Source organism: Amblyomma americanum, chromosome 5 (assembly GCF_052857255.1).
Source record: "Amblyomma americanum isolate KBUSLIRL-KWMA chromosome 5, ASM5285725v1, whole genome shotgun sequence".
Taxonomy (NCBI): domain Eukaryota; kingdom Metazoa; phylum Arthropoda; class Arachnida; order Ixodida; family Ixodidae; genus Amblyomma; species Amblyomma americanum.
The window spans coordinates 186,858,438-186,878,786 of NC_135501.1; the positions used below are offsets into that span (position 1 = coordinate 186,858,438).

General features: G+C 45.8%; 1 protein-coding gene across 2 annotated transcripts in view; it reads left to right on the forward strand.

Moving 5' to 3' along the window:
* Khc-73 (Kinesin heavy chain 73) overlaps positions 1-20,064 on the forward strand; it is a 77,532-nt gene extending 57,468 nt beyond the window's left edge. Inside the window, exons 32-40 of one of the 2 annotated variants that reach the window (XM_077666113.1) lie at positions 1,378-1,446; positions 2,909-3,033; positions 5,014-5,340; positions 5,475-5,656; positions 7,046-7,289; positions 9,822-10,041; positions 11,152-11,310; positions 12,988-13,140; positions 16,793-20,064. In XM_077666113.1, the coding sequence (XP_077522239.1) occupies positions 1,378-1,446; positions 2,909-3,033; positions 5,014-5,340; positions 5,475-5,656; positions 7,046-7,289; positions 9,822-10,041; positions 11,152-11,310; positions 12,988-13,140; positions 16,793-16,959 (1,646 nt within the window). In that variant the 3' untranslated portion in view covers positions 16,960-20,064. The remainder of the gene's footprint in view (positions 1-1,377; positions 1,447-2,908; positions 3,034-5,013; positions 5,341-5,474; positions 5,657-7,045; positions 7,290-9,821; positions 10,042-11,151; positions 11,311-12,987; positions 13,141-16,792) is intronic. The other variant, XM_077666114.1, reaches the window with a different exon arrangement.
* The last annotated feature ends 285 nt before the right edge of the window (positions 20,065-20,349 follow it).

Consider the following 20,349-nt stretch of genomic DNA (forward strand, 5'->3'; position numbering starts at 1 on the left):
TAGCCAAGTAAGAACTGATACTTCCTAACATTGTTGTATGTGGCTGAGTGGCTCATTGAGTATCATATGTATACACTGATGCCACTTTTCCTCCTATGTGGTTAGAAACTTTGTGAGTGATGAAAACAATTTATTGTTACTTTTTTGGTGCCACTAGGATTTCCTCACTGTTGCTGTAAAGCTGTCACCATCCTCGTGCTATCATCTCGATATTACTCAGTGTTTCTTGAGACATGTCTGTGGTGTTGTGAATGTGTGCACTGTTCAATTTTTGGTCCTTTGCGCTCAATTCTTTCTAAGTCAAGGACGTTTTCCAAAGCTGCTACCATTAACGCAAGTGCAGCACGATTGGAGTGATCTTTATTCATTATGTCCATTTCAGATTTTTCATCTAACACAAACTGTACAGGGGTCTACGACCTTGACCAAAAAAAAAGGTCACAGAAGTAGTTAGAGAAGTGTGAATAATTGCCTATTTTTAAAAATTATTTAGCCTTATCACATTTTACATGGTCCTGTCACCAGAGCATGGTAATTATAGTAGTATCTACCAGATCGGCGACCAGTGCAGGCTCGGAATGCGGAGAGCATGTTTTGTTTTTCACACCTCGTAAGAAGGTGTATGTCAGCTAGCTGGGGATCATTGGTGACTTTTTAATGCGATACCATTAGAAGCCTCATCGAGAAAAAAAAATTTGCATCACATAATTCCCAGGTAACAGGTAGTGTACAGTAAGAGCATTGCACGGGACAAGCAACTTGAGTCTCACATGCCGCTCCAGTCACATGCGGCAAAGGCACCGACAGCTTCGAATGCTATTGCATTGCCGCATAATTTAATTGGGTGCCCCGGTGAATTTTTTTCTATTAGCGGTTTATTTATTTGTTTCTAAATCCTCTTCCAGGCTGTTACATGACAGTGATTATAAATCAGAACTTATAACTGCTGTCTCTGTATTGGGGATCATGGCAGCATGAGTTGGATGGTAAGGATTCAGATGTCTAGGAGCGGCAGGTGCACTGTTGATGGAATAAACGTGCTACACTAGAAAAGAGACGAAAAACAAAATGAGGTACACAGGACAAACGCGCTCATTTTGTTCCGTCGTCTCTTTCCTAGTGAAGCACGTTTATTCCATCAAAATGTATAACCAGCTAACTCCCATTGCTGCCTTAGGTGCACTGTGCTTGTTTTACAGATGCAGTCTCTAAATTATTCTCGCTCCATTGACGACCAAACTATGCAAGAATGCCAGCTTTTTAATGTTAGCGATGAAGTGAAGTAGTGTTCGCAAGTTTTTGTCTGATCCTGGCTCTCAACATTGTGTCTCTGTGTGTGTTTTTTTTCTCTCTCTTTTGACCACATTCCCATTACAGCACGACCCACATTCCTCAACCTAAACTTCAATCTAAACTTGAGCTTGCGGCAGGCGGCGGGTGCCAAAAGTACGTCTTCCACAAAACCAGGCTCCATCTTCCTGTTTTTTTTTTTTCTTCTTTGACGGAAGCCTGCCTGATGCAAAGTTTCAAATCCTTGGCGCTCTTCTGTTTCACCTCTGTTTTTCGCTTGGTTGAAGACGTCTGCCCTGTTTTCATTTTATTTGGCTGGGGAACGAGTTGATCCTTTCTTTGCGATGGTCTCAGGATCTGCAGCATGTGTGTTTATACTGTTCTGTTCTTTTCTGGCATTTGTGTCATCCTGATTTTTTGCTTTGTTTCGTGGTTCTTTGTACTTTCATATGATGCTGGTCTGAGCATGGGCAGAGGTGTCTTGCGACTATGACTGAGTACTGCACATTAATTTGTTTGTTTGTTTGACATCCGTTCGGACGTCAAAGATCACTGCGGCTTTACAATTATCTGAGTTTATGCAGTGCTGGCAACTGTTGATGTAAGAACACCAAGGCACTGAGACCTTTTCACTCCAGCATTGTAGCACGAGAGTATGCATGCCGAATAGACTGGAGCTGCTGCCCAGTTCTCTGATCTCTTTTTTTCATTTTCTAAATTCTTTTTTACTTGTGTTCGAAATGTGTTTCAGTAGGATGCTGTGGCACGTTGTCGCCACATTGCAGATTGTAAAGCAGAGCAATGTGTTTTGTGATTATGTGGCGAATGTTGTGGTCCCCATTTAATAACAACCAAGTGTGAAAACGGGCAAAATATTTATTGTTGTTATCGTAAATCTCGCTTAACAAGGTGCAGCTAGAACTAGGAGAACCTATTTTAGTGAAAGTATCAGGTCCACACTTACTTAAGACAATTAAAGATAATTTACATTTATCTATAAGGCATTGCTTATCCTATTATGTTCATGCCTGTTGTGATAAGGACCCTTCTACATCTGATTTTTTATTGCATATTAATGTACATATCCTTTGTTATGCTTTATCGGCATTCCAAGCTCACCGATATCAGCTTGAAAGTACAGTTCAGGATGCAAGATGTCAATGACGTTGTTGGCTTAGCAGTAACCTTTTGACAGCATGTGGTTGTTTTTCGTAAAGGATCTTTCCGAACTGTTTGATTCTAGTTAGGAGCACCTAGGCAGTATAGGCAACCATCTGATATAGAATGCATTTTTTAAGTTATTGCCCTGTTTAAGAATTTATAAGTAGGTTAAGTGGTGGCCATTCTGTGTCCTGCGATAAAGTATATTATGTGGAGCCAAGTACATACTGTTTCACTGTTCTCAACTAGAATTTCCACTTCCCGATGCACAAAAGCATCGTTATTGTTCAGGCATAAATTGCATGGCCATATTTGTAGTGCAGTCAGCATGAAATGAACTGTAGCCTCATGGCATGTGCTCTCTTGACCTTCTCTGTGGTGGTGTCACGATGTTTCGCTGCTGTGTTGATGTTAAACCTCCGCTTGTTGTGTGCACCATGCGGTTGCTGCTTTGCAGCCTCCTCCTTGGCTGTCCTGAGCCCGCAGCCAACCAAGTTTGTGAAGCCCATGCGAACGGTCATTGAGGAGCAGACTCAGCACCGAGAGGCTCAGCCTTTGTTGCTGGAAGACGACGATGAGCAGGCAAGTGCCATTGAGCGGCTAACAATGTGACTGTCATAGCTCTGAAACAAGAGTCTTTTCCATCATAGTGCTCATGCTGCTGTTGTTTCAAAGCTGTGACCCGGCTGCGCCAGGCACAAGTCATTCTGCATGCTATGCTCAGGGATTTTTATTCGTGATAATTTATGAAAAAACATATATCTGCGATTATAAAAAAATGTCACTTGTAATCACCCTTTGTGTGTTAGGTCACTATGAAAAATACAGCTTATGCTGCATGTTTGGAGCGCTACAACCCGGTGCTAATCTGGGAAGTAATCAATGCCAGCATTGTGTATTAAATGTTGTAGTACTTTCAGAAACTGCTTTAAATACAACTTTTAGCACATTGCTTTTTGTTCTCTAGTTTCATGAAGAAATAACGTTTGATGTCACATCTGGTTACAGCACCTACCAATTTGTTGAAAACACCTGACTAGCTAAGTCGTCTAATTTGGTCACGAGGAGAATTTATGTTCTCTGCAAAAGTAATGCAACAGTCAGCAGAAGCTGTATGGACCAGTAGCAAGTAGCATTTTCTTGTCTGTGAAAAAATTTTGTTTCTTATGAAACACTGCTCATTAGAATGGGAAGTTAGCAGCTGTAGAAGAGTAAAGAACAAATTATGTGTCAACCCTTGTGGATACCTTTTTGTTTTGTTTGGTTTCACAGTATTTGTTGGCGCTGGTATACAGCATGCTTCTCTTTTTCTTCTTCTTTTCACACAGGCAGCCGTAAGTGAATTTACACTCATTCTTTGTGTGTCCATTTCACGTGTGTCTGCTCTTATGCCATTTATAGCGTATCAGTTGTAGCCTGGCATTTTATGTGTGTGGCTATAACAGAACTGCTTGTGCTGTGGAACCCTGTGATCGACTGTTAACCAGCAAAGCAATTAAGGCCAACATGTGCTTGATTGATGCATCACTTTTGGCGACTGGTTTAAACACGCCTCTCACCTTGCTAGTTTGCTAATTTGTGCACGCAGGGCAGAAAGGATCCATACATGTTGTCATGTGATGGTCACAGCAACCATACTGTTTGGTTATTGGCCAGGGTTGTGCCCCCAGATGTGACATGCACAGGCGGTCATCATCAGGGGTCTTTCAGCCTCGCCCTTATTAAGCCTGACTCTGAAATTTTCATATAATCTACTTGCATTACCAAGAACAGCCCCAAACATTGTAGAAATCACAAATAAAGGATCAACAGCATAAATTGAAAAGTAGAGAAAAAAAATTAACAGATGGTTTGGCATGGCGAAGTGTGGAATATCACGCAGTAGTGCTGTTACAGGGGGCATTAAGGTTCTTACATGCTAAAGGCATTTGACATAAAACATTTTGGTCTAAAGGCCTTCTACATAAAGGCCTGTGCCCAGACGGCATTTACCATGAAGGCCTTCGCCTGGAACGCCTTTGCCACAATGCCTTTACCCTGGAGGCATTTACTTTGAGGGCCTGCCAGGTGTACACACCTGGCGGGCAGGTGGGCTGCCTGCTACAACGTAGGCTGGCTTCAGGCACATACATATGCCTGAAATCGTAATGCTACCGCACTAAAAATTGACAGGCAATCATGCAGTGTCATGCGGCATTTCTGTATCGTCCTCTCCCTTTCCCTTTCATACGCCTCTGTTTGCGTCGAGGGCAGCAGCTTCAACGCAAGCGCTAGTTCCTCCCACTCCCGCTACGTGCACTATTGCAGCGCACCTTCTCATCTGCTTCTCACACTCCTTCGCTCCACCCACACAGCCCTCCGGTCACACAACCCGCAACGGGTTTTCAGGAAACGGGCCCATACCTGCTAGAGCAATGAAACTGCTTTGCAGCAGTATCATTACAGTTCTCAGATAAGCGTGACTTACACACTTGAGCCACTACGAGATGCAGCGTTCATTTTACAGCAGCCTGCATTTTCCAACCTTCTCAACTTGAACCAACCTTCCTCTCTTCTTCATAGTCTGAAGACGAGCAGAGGCCGACGGTCACAGCATCGAGCAAGGCAGGCATGGAGGACACACAGGACGCTGCTGCCCCAAAAGTCGAGCAGGAAGAAGGAACATGTTCTTTGCCAGGTACGGCAGCTGGCGCAGCAGCGGAAGTCGAGTGCCCTCAAGTCCCAGAGACCAAGGACAAAGACAAAGAGGAGGAGTTCACCGAGTTCAAGTCCTACTGGGCGTCCGGCAAAGATGAGGAGGTCAAGTCGGAAGGTGGCGACGATCGTCAGCCGAAGCCCGTCGCAGCCATGACCCATTCCATCACGAGTGACGGCATTGCCGACCTTGTGGTACGGATGACTTCTTTCCTGCAGTCTCCGTTCTTTCATTCTCAAGCATGCATATTTCGGTTGGTGGTTCCCCATGAGTGTATTCACGGGTCAACCTACCTGTGGTCTTATGCACATGTCTTTCATGCCGGCAGGGCAAGATGGCCACTCCTCCAAGCATGGTATCCAGTGGCTATGGGTCCCAGGCCCTGTCCTCAACTCCACTCTCAAGTGAGGACTCCGGGTCGCTGCGAAGCGTCGGAGGCAATGAAGATGCTGGCACTCCGGACCTCCTCGATCCAAGGCCTGTTCCCACGGACAGCCAGGCCAACTCAAGGTAAAACTGTACATGTTGTGCATTGTTCTAGGTTCATCGTGTGTGAACAATTTTTGGTCATTGTCCCTCAGTGATGCATGAGCTTTGGCGGTGTTGCAGTTGATCGGGGAACCCAGAGGGAGCAGCAGCACATAAATCTACAAGAGAAAAGCCATCAGTACTATTTCAACGATTTATGTGAAGAAATGCTTTGCTGCATCAGATGCTCTTGTTTTTTTTTTTTTTCATCAATTAGGCGGTTTTAATGCTGTAGCATTAGGAAGGTTATGAAGGTGAAAACTGTCCGGTGGTGGCGCATCTGTGTGAAGTCTCCACCTGCTCGGTGCTGTTTATGGGGATTTGCCTCTCTTCACCTGCTTCCGTCAGCCGTCCTGTTGTAGGCCTGTTGTAATTTATTTTTTAATTTTCATTTTCGCAGAGTCATTCTTCATTAATCGTTTTCCTCCTCTTCCTTACGATTCGAGTGGGGGACAGTTGGCAGGTGGCAGGTGCAGCGAGGCAAATTCCCCTAAACACAATCTGGCAGGTGGAGGCTTTACACAGACTCTGACGGCGCTGGACAGTTTTCGCCTTGATGGCCCCCCCTAGTGTTATCGCATTAGATGTGCTCCAGCATCCTTTCATTGGTATCAGTATCTGACACACTTTTCGGCAACATCAAACTCGCGTGTTGCTGTGCAGTTTTCTGACAGCTTGCTGCATAAGATGATGACTCATTTGAATGTTGATGCAAGTGGCACCGTACATTCGGGAACCATGACTTGCCGCGTGGTTGAGCGAATGGGAGAAGTTTCGCTTTTAAAACGAAGCCTCGCAGTTAACTTGGAGATGGCACGGTGTGGTCTTCATGGTTATATTCGTATTGACCTTATCAAATAATCCTTTCCGCGAATCGCTTGATAAAGATGGGGCACCTGACCCCCTTCCTGTAATAACAGTGGTAGCAATTGCCGTACAGTGTGTTTAAGGCTCGAAGGCAGTCTTGTCTATGAAGATGAGCCATAGGATCACCATTTTTTTATAGGCTCTGCCGAACTTTCTGTAAGTACACTGTTTCGCGCCTGCAAAGTCGATCCTTGCATTGCCATCGTGGTTGCGTTACATTTGGGTAAGCATGGTGGTTTCTTTATTCATTGCAGAGATGTTTGCTGCACCTAAACCAAGCAGCTAGGAATAAAGCTAGATTTCCAACACTTATCACACAAGTTTATTGAAATTGGTTAGGCTTTTATTCTAGTTAATGTTCCCACATTAGTACTCCAGGGCAATGTCAGGAATCAGTGACCTGTTAGGCTGCTTGCTTTTCCCGTTTTTTTACGCTACCCTCACTGTGAAAACTGGAGGAAGGTTGGTTTAGCCCACCCGTATCTTTTGTTTTCTTCTTGACAGGAGTTGTGAGAAGACACAGGAGAAATCTGACAGTGCTGGGGAGAAAGCTAAAGAACCGGACCCAGACCAGAATCACCTGGCCAACATTGACGAGGCTGAGGAGAGAGCCAGTCCAGTCGAAAGCGCCGGCAGCACAGTTGAAGGGAATAAGCCGCCATCTGCACCTACAGTTCAAGTCGATAACAGCCTGCCGCCTGCTTCCGCCCCTGAGAGTTTGTCACAGGATAATACCGTCATTGGCCTGGTAAGGACTAATTTAACTTTTGCATTTTCATCTGCAGCATTTGAATTCATTGCAAAGGATGTTCCATACCGTGAGGCGTCAATTTGTACTTGTAATGGCTCAGTTTTCTGCACTGGCCTGCTCTGTCCCCACAGTGTTCTGCATGATTGCAGTAGTGGCATAACAATGCTTGGAAAGTAAACAAAATATGGCCTTCAGGATGACGCTATGCTTTTTTGCAGTTGTATCCTCAGTGAGGCAGTGAAAGTGCTCTTGGCTTCCTTGCTATGAATGTCTTTATGAGCCCCTCCTACTGTTGTCTGCTCAATAGCTTAACAAGGATGTTGGTTCTGACAGGTCTTGATGCCATAAGAGGGCTCTTGCTGAGCTGTTGCCTTCTCCATTTGATCATGTTGCACATGGCACTTGTGGTATTACAGAACGTTGCTTGTCCACTGCTGTATTTGAGGTTGGCTCTAGTTAACACTTTCAATGTTACGCTACATGCAACATAAAAAATGCACTCGAAAATAGAAGGTTGGACAGCCACTGCTGTAGCTCAGTTGGTAGAGCGCCGTACGCAACAAGCGGAGGTTGTGGGTTCGGACCCACCGGCAGCTTGTGGTTTTCTTTTCTTCTACTTTCTAAATAGTTATTTTCCAGGTAAAAAATGATTACGCTAATAATTTCCCATTGATCAGCACAAAAATAAAAACAAAGAAACACTCCCCTATGCTTTCCTTGGTTTCAGTGTGGTTTCAGTAACTGTTAGAGATTAGACAGGCTCTAATTATCTTGATTAATGCTGTTACCCTCGGGAAACTTGCTTTTAGGGGGAGTCGAGAGTCTTCCTCTTGAGTATGGTACAAATTTCCTACTGTCAACGGTGATGCAAAACATCACTGTACTATTGGGGGCAGAATTACTGCCCAGGACGTGGCTCCAATGGCCGGAGCAGGGAAAACTGCATCGCAGCGCTATCTAGTGATGATTCACCGGGTTCAAGATCAAAAATAAGCGCATGCGCGTCCTAGCTTGCCTACAAGCATGTACTGGCTGTCGCCTTGATGCAAGTTGCTTTTTGTTTGCCCACGAATCTTTCACGAGATGCCACATCGCTAGATGGCGCAGTGATGCAGTCTGACTTGCTCCGGCCGTTGGTGCACTTCTGTCCGCGATAGTACATCTTTCTTGTTTGGTGCCTGTCATGTGGAGTGGAACATTTAGCACCTTGAAGTCTACAATTGAACCCTCCAGTACACTGAAACAGACAGGGGTCTGATCTGCATTTACGATCTGTGACAGACCATACTTGTGTTCACTCTGACATGTGCTGACAAAATAATGGAACTTCAACAGCTTGTCCTCATATTCGGCTGATAGCCTCTGGCACAGTGACGTTCGATAGTGTGTGGACAGCTGGTGTCGGTTCATTGCTGAACCGATCCTCGGCATGCCTTGAAGTCCTCTGCTTTGATGTCCCTGTGGCAGGTGATAGTTCAGGCTTTCACTCATGCCATCTCAGTTGACATCATGTGGCTGTTACTGCTGGGGCTGCTGATGTAATTGACGAGCTCCTTTACAAGCTTCGGAAGCTTGCATGGTTTTCCGCGGAAAGCCCTTTGGGTTTTGTTGGCCGAAACGAAGTCATCTTTTTGGAGGCACGAAGGGGGCACACCTTGTCAACATTGCACTTGAGCCCAGCCTCTTGATTACCATGTTCCTTGATGCAGCTGATCATTTCAAGTTTGAAGGCCTCAGTGAATGAGATCAAGCACACACTCATTGCCTCCGCCAGCTTGCAGCCGACAGCACACAGTTCACAACACGACACTCAACACTACTGAGACAAGGTACTGCTATGCACGACACACACTACGCATTCCTACACACAAAAGAAAGATGAAGCCTCCCCAGAGTGAGGTCATGTGAATGGACAGTTCAGCAGCAGCAAAAGTGGTCATGATTGAGAGCAGAAAAGCAGATGGTGCCAGTCAGTGGTGCATTGAGGAACTGGTTTACGACAGTTCCATTCCCCATCCCCACCCCACCCCCCAACCCCCCCGCCCAAACAAATTATGCATCCCAAATTGAGGGTGCAGAAGCAGGGACCTCCGCCACTTTGCAAAATGAGTTACGTACATATAAACAGCTGGTAACTGTCAATGGGTTTGTTACTAGTCAGTGTGCAAGTGCAGTTTGAAATGGGGAAAAACTGAAAATCCATTACTTTTGCTCATGAGTGCTACTGTCGGTGTCGGATGAAACGCGAACAAGACTGTGTGAATGAGAACGAGATGACGAGAAAACCTTAGGTGATGGAGACTGAATACTAGCGCACTTGGTATTCACTTGTATGTCGTGAAGCCCACTACGTGAAAGCATTAATGGACCGAGCCTGTATTTCCTCTCCAGCAGCTTTTATTTTTGCATTCCTGCTTTCATGTTCCAGTTATGTTGTTCGTGTTTCATTTGACGCTGATAAGTACATTCAGTTGCACTGCAGGAGACAAGCTATGGAGAGGAACTGATGACTAGCGCAACTCGTTGCAGACGCAGCTGGTGCAGCGCAGACCCCAGCCTGTCTCGAGTCATCCCGAGCACAGGCAGTCCTTTCCAACGGCCAGCATGCCAGCCAACATTGATATGTCCAGTTCAGTGCCTGAGCTCAACCTCCCGCGCTCCAGCTCTCCGGCCGCTGACGGCATCAGCCAGGCATCGTCCTCGTCTGATGAGAACCTTTCTGCCAATGCTGCCAGTGACGAGGCACTTGGTGAGTGCTCGTCGGGCTGTTTCACGTGAGCCCTACACATTGCAGAGTGTTCTATTGCAAGTGGAAACAGGTGTAATTGCTTCTCTTGCCTAAATAGCTGGCTCTCTGTCAGATTTTACTTTCTGATGACCTTTGGTGTAGATGGAAGTGTTCCATTTGCCATCATGTTGGTGGCATTACAATGTCTCGGGAGCGACTGGTTTGAGCAACAAATTGTGACTATGCCCCTCGCTCCTTCCCTTCTTTGTTCCCTCTTCCGCAGTGCAGGGTAGCCAACCAGAACACCCTTCTGGTTAATATCTCTTTTCCTCTTTATCTCTCTCTCTCTCTTTCTTTGCAAAAGTATGACACCTGACGGCCGTCCAGTTTTTGGGCATATTTTTTGTGTTGCGGATGAAGAATGGGAGAGCAGATGCAAAACTTGTGCATCAACTAAAGTGTAATATGCTGACTGTTAATGTGTTGATGTTGATGTGTTGATACACTGACTGAATTGATGCATCTATGCTCCTGATTGAAAAATCTGCCTTTTTTTTTTTCTACATGGCTGACCTCTGCTTTGCTTTAAATGCCGGCAGTTTGTCTGCCTGAGCGGCAGGGTCATCACCAAATTACCATTAAGTAGTCACCCGGTATGGTATCTGGGGGTGGATTTTTAAAGGAGGGTTGGGGGGGACAGTTGCCTCCCCAATTGAAAAGTTTACTTAGGAAAATCATCGTACTGAACACTATTTTTTTAAGGGAAACATCTAAGAAATATACATGGTTCATATGGGACTGCTCCTCAGCCGCCCCCTCCAAGAGTGACCCATAAATCTGCCTCTGAGTGGTATCGTGCAAAACTCAGCATCCAGCGCCAGCTATGTGACACGGTTTGTTGCTAGTAGTATGAACGTGTTGGTGGTGGCTTGAAGAAGTGTGTCCATGCATCTGTCTGTAACTGTGGTGCACTGCTCTGCATATGGTAAAAGTATGTCCATCTCTGAAGTTGGCTACCACTACTGTCTCCACATGGAGCTCCCTGCTGAAGTATCAGAATAGCAGTGGCAGTGGTGCCTTGTAAGCATTCTGTTCTGGCATGCACTTTCACACTTACCCTTCTGGGTGCAGATGTGTCCTCGACAGCTGATTGGACGGCTCCCGCATGGCTAGTGCTGGGCGAGAGCGTCATGATCAGTCCGTACAACAAGACAGGTGTGGTCGCTTTTCTGGGGCCAACGCAGTTCTCACCTGGACTTTGGGTTGGTGTTGAGCTGGACACGCCTACAGGTATGTCCACATCTCACGGCTGGAGATAATGCGCTAAGGTGTGTGTAGTCATGTTAAGGTATACCCCGTAGCAGTAAAGGCACTTTTTCAGCTTTACTTTGGTCACGTTACAGTGGTGACCCCAGGCCGTTTTTAAGGCATGCTATTTACTTCCATGTGTTTAGCGTAACCTTATAAGTTATCACAAATTTGGCGCCTCATGCATACTGAATTCTCACAGGTGCTATGTCATACATGCAGTTCCATTCAGAAAAGTGTGCTAATCCCAATTAACAAGGTATTGTCCAGAACTGCTCATAGTGAGTATATTGGACAAAATTGAGTAATATAGTGCATCCAGTTCTGAGTCATCTTACTGGCTCAAGAGCTTTTCTTCCTATTTGTTTGGCTACTCAGGGATTGCCGTAACTCAGATGCCATAAAGCTTGCTTTTCTGGCCACTTCAAGTACCGTAAAAACCGGCCTATAGGTCGACCCCCTAACTAACCAATTCTAAGAATGAAAAAAATCTTTTTCAATGGAAAAAGTACCGAAAGACACCACCCTTACCTTGAAACAAATGCGACTCGACAGGTTGCACAATGGTGACAGTATTTATTTTCATTTAAATGCTGCTCGTATGTACACCCGGGAAATTTTTTAACAGTATTGCGCACCCATCGACCCGCGTGTTTGTTTCTGGCACTTAGAAGTACGGCGCCATAGAGCAAAGCCCTTCCTCTTCATGAATCGCCGCACCCAGGATGGCAAGTCTTTGAATTGTGCCCTCGTGAGTCTAGAGGCACGCGCGATCTCTACCGCTTTCACGCGGATGCATTCGGTAGTCGCAGGTAGCGATCTTGCACGCAGCGCAACCTTTCCTTCCAATTCTGGATACGCTGCGGTCCGCCCACGAAATGATGTTTTCTTCTGGTTGCTGCAAGTTGTAATACACAGCTTCTGCCTCCGCCAATACTGAATGCTCTTTTTCGATACTACAAATTCGCGCTGTGCCGCCAGGTTCCCGTGAGCTTCCGCGTACTCAATCGCGTTTTTCTTGAAGGCGACGGTGAATTGCCGACGGCTTCCGATTTGCACCTATGGAAACGCAAAATGGTGGCACTGCTGCTGATGGCGATGGTGATGGAAGCTGTTGACTTCAGCCGCCCATCGTTGCAAGACTTCTGTAGTTTTTCGGCCAATGACCGGTATATAAGATGGGGGCCGACTTTTCACCATGGTTTTCTGAAAAAAAGTTCGACCTATATTCCGGTTTTTATGGTAATACTATACTGCTGTTATTTTTGTTAGGGCCCATGAAGTGTTAGAAGCACTCAGGGTGGCTTCTTTTCTAGATACCACTGTCCTTACTAGGTAAAACATGCACGAAGCCTTTTTCATGATCTGCGTCTGGGTCGGGCTGAAATTTTGGTTTTCCTGTCAAGCCTTTCCAGCTGATGCAAAGTCTGTGCGTGTTTGCCTGCCATCTTGTTGTGCAACATATGTTTTTTAAATGCAGTTCATTATAGATTTGTCAGGAACAGGACTGTTCCTTTTTTAGTGTCTTTTCAGTGACACAGACTGGTTTTCCTAGCAGTGTAGCACTGTTTTGGGTGCAAAGTGACAGTGGACCAACCGAGAGTACAAATGCTGAAGGAAACGTGTCTTGCCGTTTTCTTCTCCGTGTGATTTACGCAGGACGCAATGATGGCACCGTGGGAGGTGTGCGTTACTTTGAGTGCAAGCCCAAGTATGGGGTGTTTGTGAGGCCGGACAAGCTGGTGCTGGACAAGAGGGGCCGCATGGTGCGCCAGGGTCGGGCTTCGGCGGCCGCCAATGCTTCGTCCAAGGGTAAGTCGTGGCGCCATGATTGTGGCACGGTGCTGGTCCCGCTTCTGCTCTTTGCATCTTTTACTTTTTCGGGAAGTTTTCTTCCCAAAAGCAAACAGCCACCGCCCAGGTTCTCACCAAATAAATTTAATGTGATGTGACTAGTTTTTGGCAGTTTTTTGGAGCCATTCGTTAAATTGGACATTTTTCCAGGCCCCTTGAAGTCTGAATTAATGAGGTTTTGCTGAATATATGTGGGGAGCAAGTTGCTTAGTATGCATTGTGAGTCAGTTCACTGCCCTATACTTGGCTCGCTTTCCTAAGCAAGGAAGGTAAAAGATCTTTGCTAGCACAGGCATCTGCCATCACTGTGGCGGCGGCACCTGAGCTGGGGCAGCGGAAATAAAGGATAGCAGGCATAATGGAGAAATGAAATGAAAGTGGTGAGGGAACAGCAAGAAAAGACATAGGGAGTGGTCTTATATATACTATTTACACACTATTTTGCATCATATATACTTTATTTACATGCCAGTCAAGTTCTGTCTAATCCCATTTGTGTTCTGCAATGTATCTCACTTAGAGGAAGCACTTTGTTTCTTAACCCTGTGTTAGGCATTTGGCACTTATGCACTACAATACCTGCCACATTGTCGAGAGCCTCATTGTGCAGAGAGATTTCTAGAATCTCAAATGTGATCGAACTCGAAGGAGTTGTTCTGCTACTGCATGGCAGACTTTGTTCGCCATCGAGAGATTCCATCGTCTCACATAGAGGTGCCGTGGGGCCACCATCACCATCAATTATTTTGCAGGCATGCGAGCAGTCAACCCTCAAGTTTAGCCTGAAAAAGTTAAAAATGAAATGTTCGTTACGGCAATGTTAATCGGCCTTGAAACAAATTTTATTGTTTTGTACAAGCTGTGGAAGCATTCGAGCACTTCTGAGGGAGCTGGTGTTCGTTATTTTTGTATCAGTGGCAACCATGGTATTATGCTTGGTGCAATGTTTTGTGGCCTGGCATGTCTTTTGTTTTTCGGCAAAATATGTACTAGTATGTTTTGAAATTACATAATTTTTCAGCATGTACACTGCTCTGATTTTATTCCCCGGGGCACTGCATGGGATCCGCATCTGAGAGTGTACGCTGCCACCACTCGAAGGCCTTCGAAATCTCTATGTAGTTCGCGCGGTGCTGCGCTGACTCGATAGACTATTGACTCTATTGCCATTGGAGCTGCCCATATAGCAGCATTCAGTTGGCTAATGAATCGATAGACTATTGCTTTGAAGGCCTTTGAATGCCCATGCGACAGGGGTACAACATAACTGGATTAGTGTTTGAGTGAGTTAGCGATGCCCGTTCGTGTTGAAGCATGAAATGCACTTTAGTTGGATACAACTCAAGAATGCAGCGACTTTTCCCTGTCAAATGACCCTTCCGCCCAATCGGACATACCCCTTTCATCTTCCACTCCTTGCTTTGTCACAACACCAGGGTCACGAGAATCGGCCACCGCCATTGACTGGAAGGGGATCCTTTGATGGGGAAAAGCCGCTGCTTTCATAAGTTTTATCCGACTATAGTTGTTCACGTGTGTGTCTGTACAGTGGAACACCAATAAAGCATGTAGTGTTTTTCACATAAATTACAAGCATTTCATTCAGTATGTAGTGGCTTGTGCCACTCCACCATGAACTGGCATAGATTATGCTGATTTCCCCTGCAACAACTACATGAAAACATGATGGGCTGTCATGTGGTTGTAATCGTGGGAAGTTGAAATGCAAGAGGCGTGAGAATTTTCTAATTTCTCTTATTCTGGCTATGCCTAGAAAGGATATATTTCATTGCATAAGTGTGACATGCGGAAGATGAAGTTCTGCAAGGAAGTTAAGTGGGCTTTGCTTAATCTTGAGAGCCTACTCACCAGAAAAGCTACGCAGGAGTAACCATAGCAAATAGCTTTTTCAGCGGTGTCATGCTATAGGAGAGCATGTTGAATGGAACAGCGTCCTTGTGCAGATAGGTTTTTTTTTTTCGTTCAAAGTGAATTTGAAGAGAATTGTAATTTTCTTGAGTAATTTCAAAGAGAATACATCGAATACTTCTGACATGCAGAAAAGATTGGCCAGTACAGTAGGTATCTTCAAAATCATGTATTTTTCTACATGATTGTACAAGGCCATTACATGTACAAGGCCATTACATGAAAAAAAAAAAAAAATTTTTTTCAAGCTCTGTCACACACACTGAAGCTGTGTCAAAGTTTTGCAAAAATGGCCATCGGAAATTGGGGAAGTTGACTGGCAACGCATGGGGTCGACCTATTTTCGGGGTGTGGGACTTATTTGTGAGACCTCTGACCGCTGCTTTTTATTGCTAATGCATCGTTGTGCCGCTGTTTCTTTTAAACGGCGACTCCATGGACACCTCCTAGGCATATGCGCTGCCTGCCTGCTCACCTGGCGCCACCATGCTTCAGGCATCGGAAACGGCAACCATCTCTGTGTACCTCATGCTGGCTCCTTCTTGTACCCGTGCCATCTAGCTTGATTAGCGAATTTCGTGCAGAGAAGAGCGGCAGTTGCAGTTGGCTCAGACTCATCCCATGGAAGTCGATGGAGTCGCATGTCCTCTGATTAGAGTATGCCGCTGTGCCAGTTCCACCGCGTGTAGCACGGGCACTGACACCTGGCAGGTACAGACAGGTCTAGGTGCTGTGCTTGTGCCTAGTTGCGCCTGCGGCTGCACACTTGTGCAAACCGACTCCGGCATATGCGTGAGCGAGCAGGCGCGAGGCACATATTCGTAGGAAGTGTTCATGGAGTGGGATTCTAACTGTGCACGCACCGCGATGCCATCTCGCGGTAGGCATGGTGAACTGAGGCTGCATGGAGCAAGCGTTTCAGAAACGTTATTCATTTGAGACGACTTCAACATTACGAATACCGAATGCTCAGATTGAATCGAATATCAATTGCTTTACTATTCGAGCGAATATTTGAAATTCAAACATTTCGAATCCTGGTGCCGCGCAATTCTCCACTGGGTTTGAAAAAAAAAAAAACGTGTGTTGATGGAATTGCATAACCAGGCCATAGGTGCTGCCTGATCTCGGTGACAAAAACCGACAGCGCACTCCCTCACCAATACAGGATTTGGCCACCCTGGTGTAGTACGCGGGTTAATTACATCCTAGTGAATTCCAAGAGAAGGCAAGCGTAGCAGGGGGCAGCAGAAAGTTAGGTGGGCGGATCAGGCTAGGAAGTTTGCAGCCATAGGGTGGGCACAGCTGGCAAAGGACAGGGTTAATTGGAGAGACGTGTGTGAGAGGCCTTTGCCCGGCAGTGGGTGTAGTCAGGCTGATGATGATGATGATGGCGACGACGACGATGACGACGCCATATTACATGCCATCTTTAACCTTGTTGTTTTGTAAATATGTATCTTTTTTTGCAGTTTTAAGCATTTTGTAACAACTTCACCCCTGTCATACAAATAAATTTGTTATGATGTTATAGGTCATGTAAGGCAAGCCCTCACTTTTCTAATGCATTTATGCTTGTCTGTTCATTGTAGATGTTTATTGCAGTTGGTTATTGTAGCTTTTGAGGCCCGTGGATCGCTCATTCCAAGCATTTCAGTGTTCTCATGTTGGATTCCCGCAGGAATGGGACGGGACAGCATCATGTCTCGAAGCATGGGCAGTCTGCAGGGAAGCCGGACCTTGCTAGGGTCAACAGAAAACGTTGCAAGACGCAGCGGCGGGGGCGTATCCGAGGCAGTCCGTTCCAGCACTGGTTCGAGGTCTAGCGCTGGGCGCTCTCACAAGTGAGAGTGTAGCAGTCGCAGCGAACCGACAAAACCGGCCAGGCTCGTCCGCCAACAAAACTTACGCTGTTATTCGTGACCACCCCATCGAGCACCCCACCCCTTCCTGCCATTCACTTTCCTATGATGGTCACTTCCAGGCATTTTGTTTCATTTTGTTTTTGCGCCTTCGGGCACACCTTTGTTTTGGTGTTTTATTTGCTCACTGTGCTGAAGGAGGGGAAGGGGCTTTACGATGCGGGCACTGGGCTCTCTTGCGACATAAGCATGTTTTGCAATGTGTCGATGGTGGCAGGACAGCTCTGCAGCAACAGCTGCAGCTGTTGCTGCTGTGTGAAAAACTGTGTCTGGCAGTGTTAGGCGGGGAGGTGGGGTGCGGTGTCAGTATGTCAACCTCTGTACATGTTTCTTTGCATTTGTTCATAATTGCGTACCAGCCCCAGCCTCGAGTGTTCTTTTTCTGGATTCATGCTGTTTTTTTTTTTCTCGCTACCTAGGGCAGTTGTATTCATTTCTGCAAAGCCTCGAAGTTTAGCTCCTTTCACGACGTCCGCACCATGGTAAGCGGGACACACAAGTCATTACAGCTGCAATGGCTGTCTGTTGCCTGATCTTCCCTCAAATTTTTATTCCCTGTTGTGGTCTGTCGCCAGTAATCCATGCGACTTCATCACAACCAGGAGCTCTACTGTTCATATGTGTATTACCTTCAGGTATCACTGCGTGTTCTGCTGGAATGGTTGCGTGAAAAAAAAGAAGGCTTTTCAGTGGTTTCAAAAGCAAGTATGCAGTAACGGATGACTGGATAGCATCTTGCCTTCTTTTAGATTTTTATTGCCTTTCACCGTTAACACGCAAGCTTTTAAAATATCTGTTCTTCATTGGTCGAGTACTCTGTTGTGATCAACGTGTGTATGAACGCTCGGTTGTTGTTTTTTTTCTCTTGGGCAGATGATGAGTTCCTGTTTCAAGTAAGCCTGTTTGTTGTCTGTAGGTGCATTTCTTTCTGGCGTAGCTCTGTTTTGTTCCAAAGATTTCTAGGTATTTTTCTTTTGTTAAACTGTTTTGTTTCGTTGTATATTACAGAGGTATATATTATCTACAAATAGCATAGCTAGATATATACACACGCGTATGTGTACATGGCACATGAGTAGATTTCGCATGCAGTTTTATCTTTACATCCACCATGCTCTTGAAATGTACTATAGAAGAGAGAGAGAGAGGTGTGTGAAGGTGTTGACATTTGCCGTGAAAACAAGTGAGCAAGTGTCTTCACCTTCTCTTTTTAACTTGTTTTTGTGGCACTTTTAGCACGTTGTTTCCAAGGCACACCGGTGTGATATTGAGGAACAGTGGCTTCAATTTTTCTTTTTCTTGAAGGCCATCTTTTCTGTTCCTCGGCTTTCCATTTTCATCCGTGATTATTGACGCGCAAGCCTTGTTGTTTACGTCTCATTTCATGGGTGGAGAAATTGTGACATTATTCATGTTTCGTTGGAGCCAGGGTTTTGATCTTGGCTGATTGAATGCATTGCAGTTGATCAATTTACTGGCTTGCAAGTGGTGCGCATGTAAAAAAAAGAAACACAAGCCTGCTGAGTCTGATTGTAGGATATGGCAAGTTTTTTTTGAAGAACTCAATTTTATCTGCTGTGCCGAAGTTTCTGCAATGAAGGTGTGTCGCAGAGTGTTGCCTCTGGAATGTTTTTGTGAAAAAAAAATGGGGGCGAGAGGGTGGGAAATGGGTTTGGGCAGAGTTAGGCGGCACGTTCAATTGCAGAACTCCGGCAATAGCACAGACCGAAGCAATACAGAAAGCTGGCGACTATCGTGTGTGAAAATGAAAGGTTTTTATTTATATTCAGTTGCATTTTGACTGAAGAGAGTTTTGGAGAACTGACTCTAAGGAGCTCACATTGACGTAAGTAAGGCTTGTTGTGCATTCCCCCAAGACACATTCCATGACGTATGTCGTGCACACCGTTTTAAGGTGCCACATTTGCAGATCCTCAACCTGCGCCTGCTTGTTCAGACAAGCCTACCCTCTGTTCAGCGCAGACTGCTTGCTGCCTGTTTGGTTGTGCGAGAGTGAACGGTCTTCTGGCAACCAGAGCTTTGTCCCTGCCAAGCTTTAGGCGTGCCACACAGCACTAGAATGTCACACAAGGGTTGTGCTCTGGGCCACGCTCTCTTTAAGAAAGGCCTGGCCTGTTTAAGGCCGGCCCATATTTTGACAGTTTTCCTACACCCCAACAGTGGCTCTGTTTCGGGGAATTACATACCTGAGGCACGGGTGAAACAAGCCTTCAGTGAGCCTGAGTCATAGCCATGTAAAAGCATCAAATTGATTGTCACCCAAATCATTAAAAACGAATGGAATCGGACATTTCATCCTTGCTTTGTGCTTCGTGAGGGCTGCTTTGTTCTTTGGTGCCTGTCATCGGATGCAGTTTGTCTTCTAAAGAGGCCATTGGCCATGTGTTTCAGTGTCCTTAGTGCATTGGTTGCACTGCTGTCACTGGTCTCTTGCTTTTTTTTTTACCTTGTTTTATCCACTTTTTTTTGTTCCCCAGAACTGCTAGTCTAGAGAGCGAGGCAGAGTGGCTCACGAAGCTGCCCACCTAGCTGTATTTATTGGGCTTATACTGACTTGGTTGTGATTGTCTCACAGGCTGCCTGTTACGGTCATGCCTTGTCGTCCTAGCTTCTCCTTGCATGTAGGACACCCCGATAGGCTTGTCGACGACTGGCAGGATGTCCTGTGCCCTCCTGTGTCCAGTAATTCCAAGTAGGGGCGCACCTCGCTGTTTAGCCGCTAGGGACAGACATTGCGCGGAAAAAGTTTGTTTCTTTTCTTGCAGCGGGCAGTTGTTTGTTTTCCCTCCTCTCCTAGCCTTCTGTGACGAAAGTCGCGCAATTCACATGTGAGCGAGTCATAGTCCCCAGTTGTAATCAAAATATAAACCTAATCATTCTTTTGGGTGCACTGCTGTGGTGACTTAAAAAGTGTACATGTTGCTGAAGAGTCCTTGCTGCTGGCTACTAAGTCTGTCAAATTTGGTCGAGGATCCTTGTAGAATAAAATACCTACAACATAGTTTGAAAAGGCATGTGCTTGATTCATTTCTTTTCGGCAACACTGGCACGTAAACAAGACAACAGGTCACTGCAACTGTCGTCATTACATTTACGTATCTAAGACCACACTGCTTCCAAATGAAGGCTCCACAAAAACTACGGAGAATGTTTACTACTTCGAATCAGTGCGAAAACATGGATTTCTGCTGCGTAGAACACGACGATGAGCAGGCAGTGTTGTGGGACGGAGCACTCGTGCTAGGCCAGCTGCAAACAGCCAACGCGACAGTGAACGATTTTGTTCGGGCTTGGT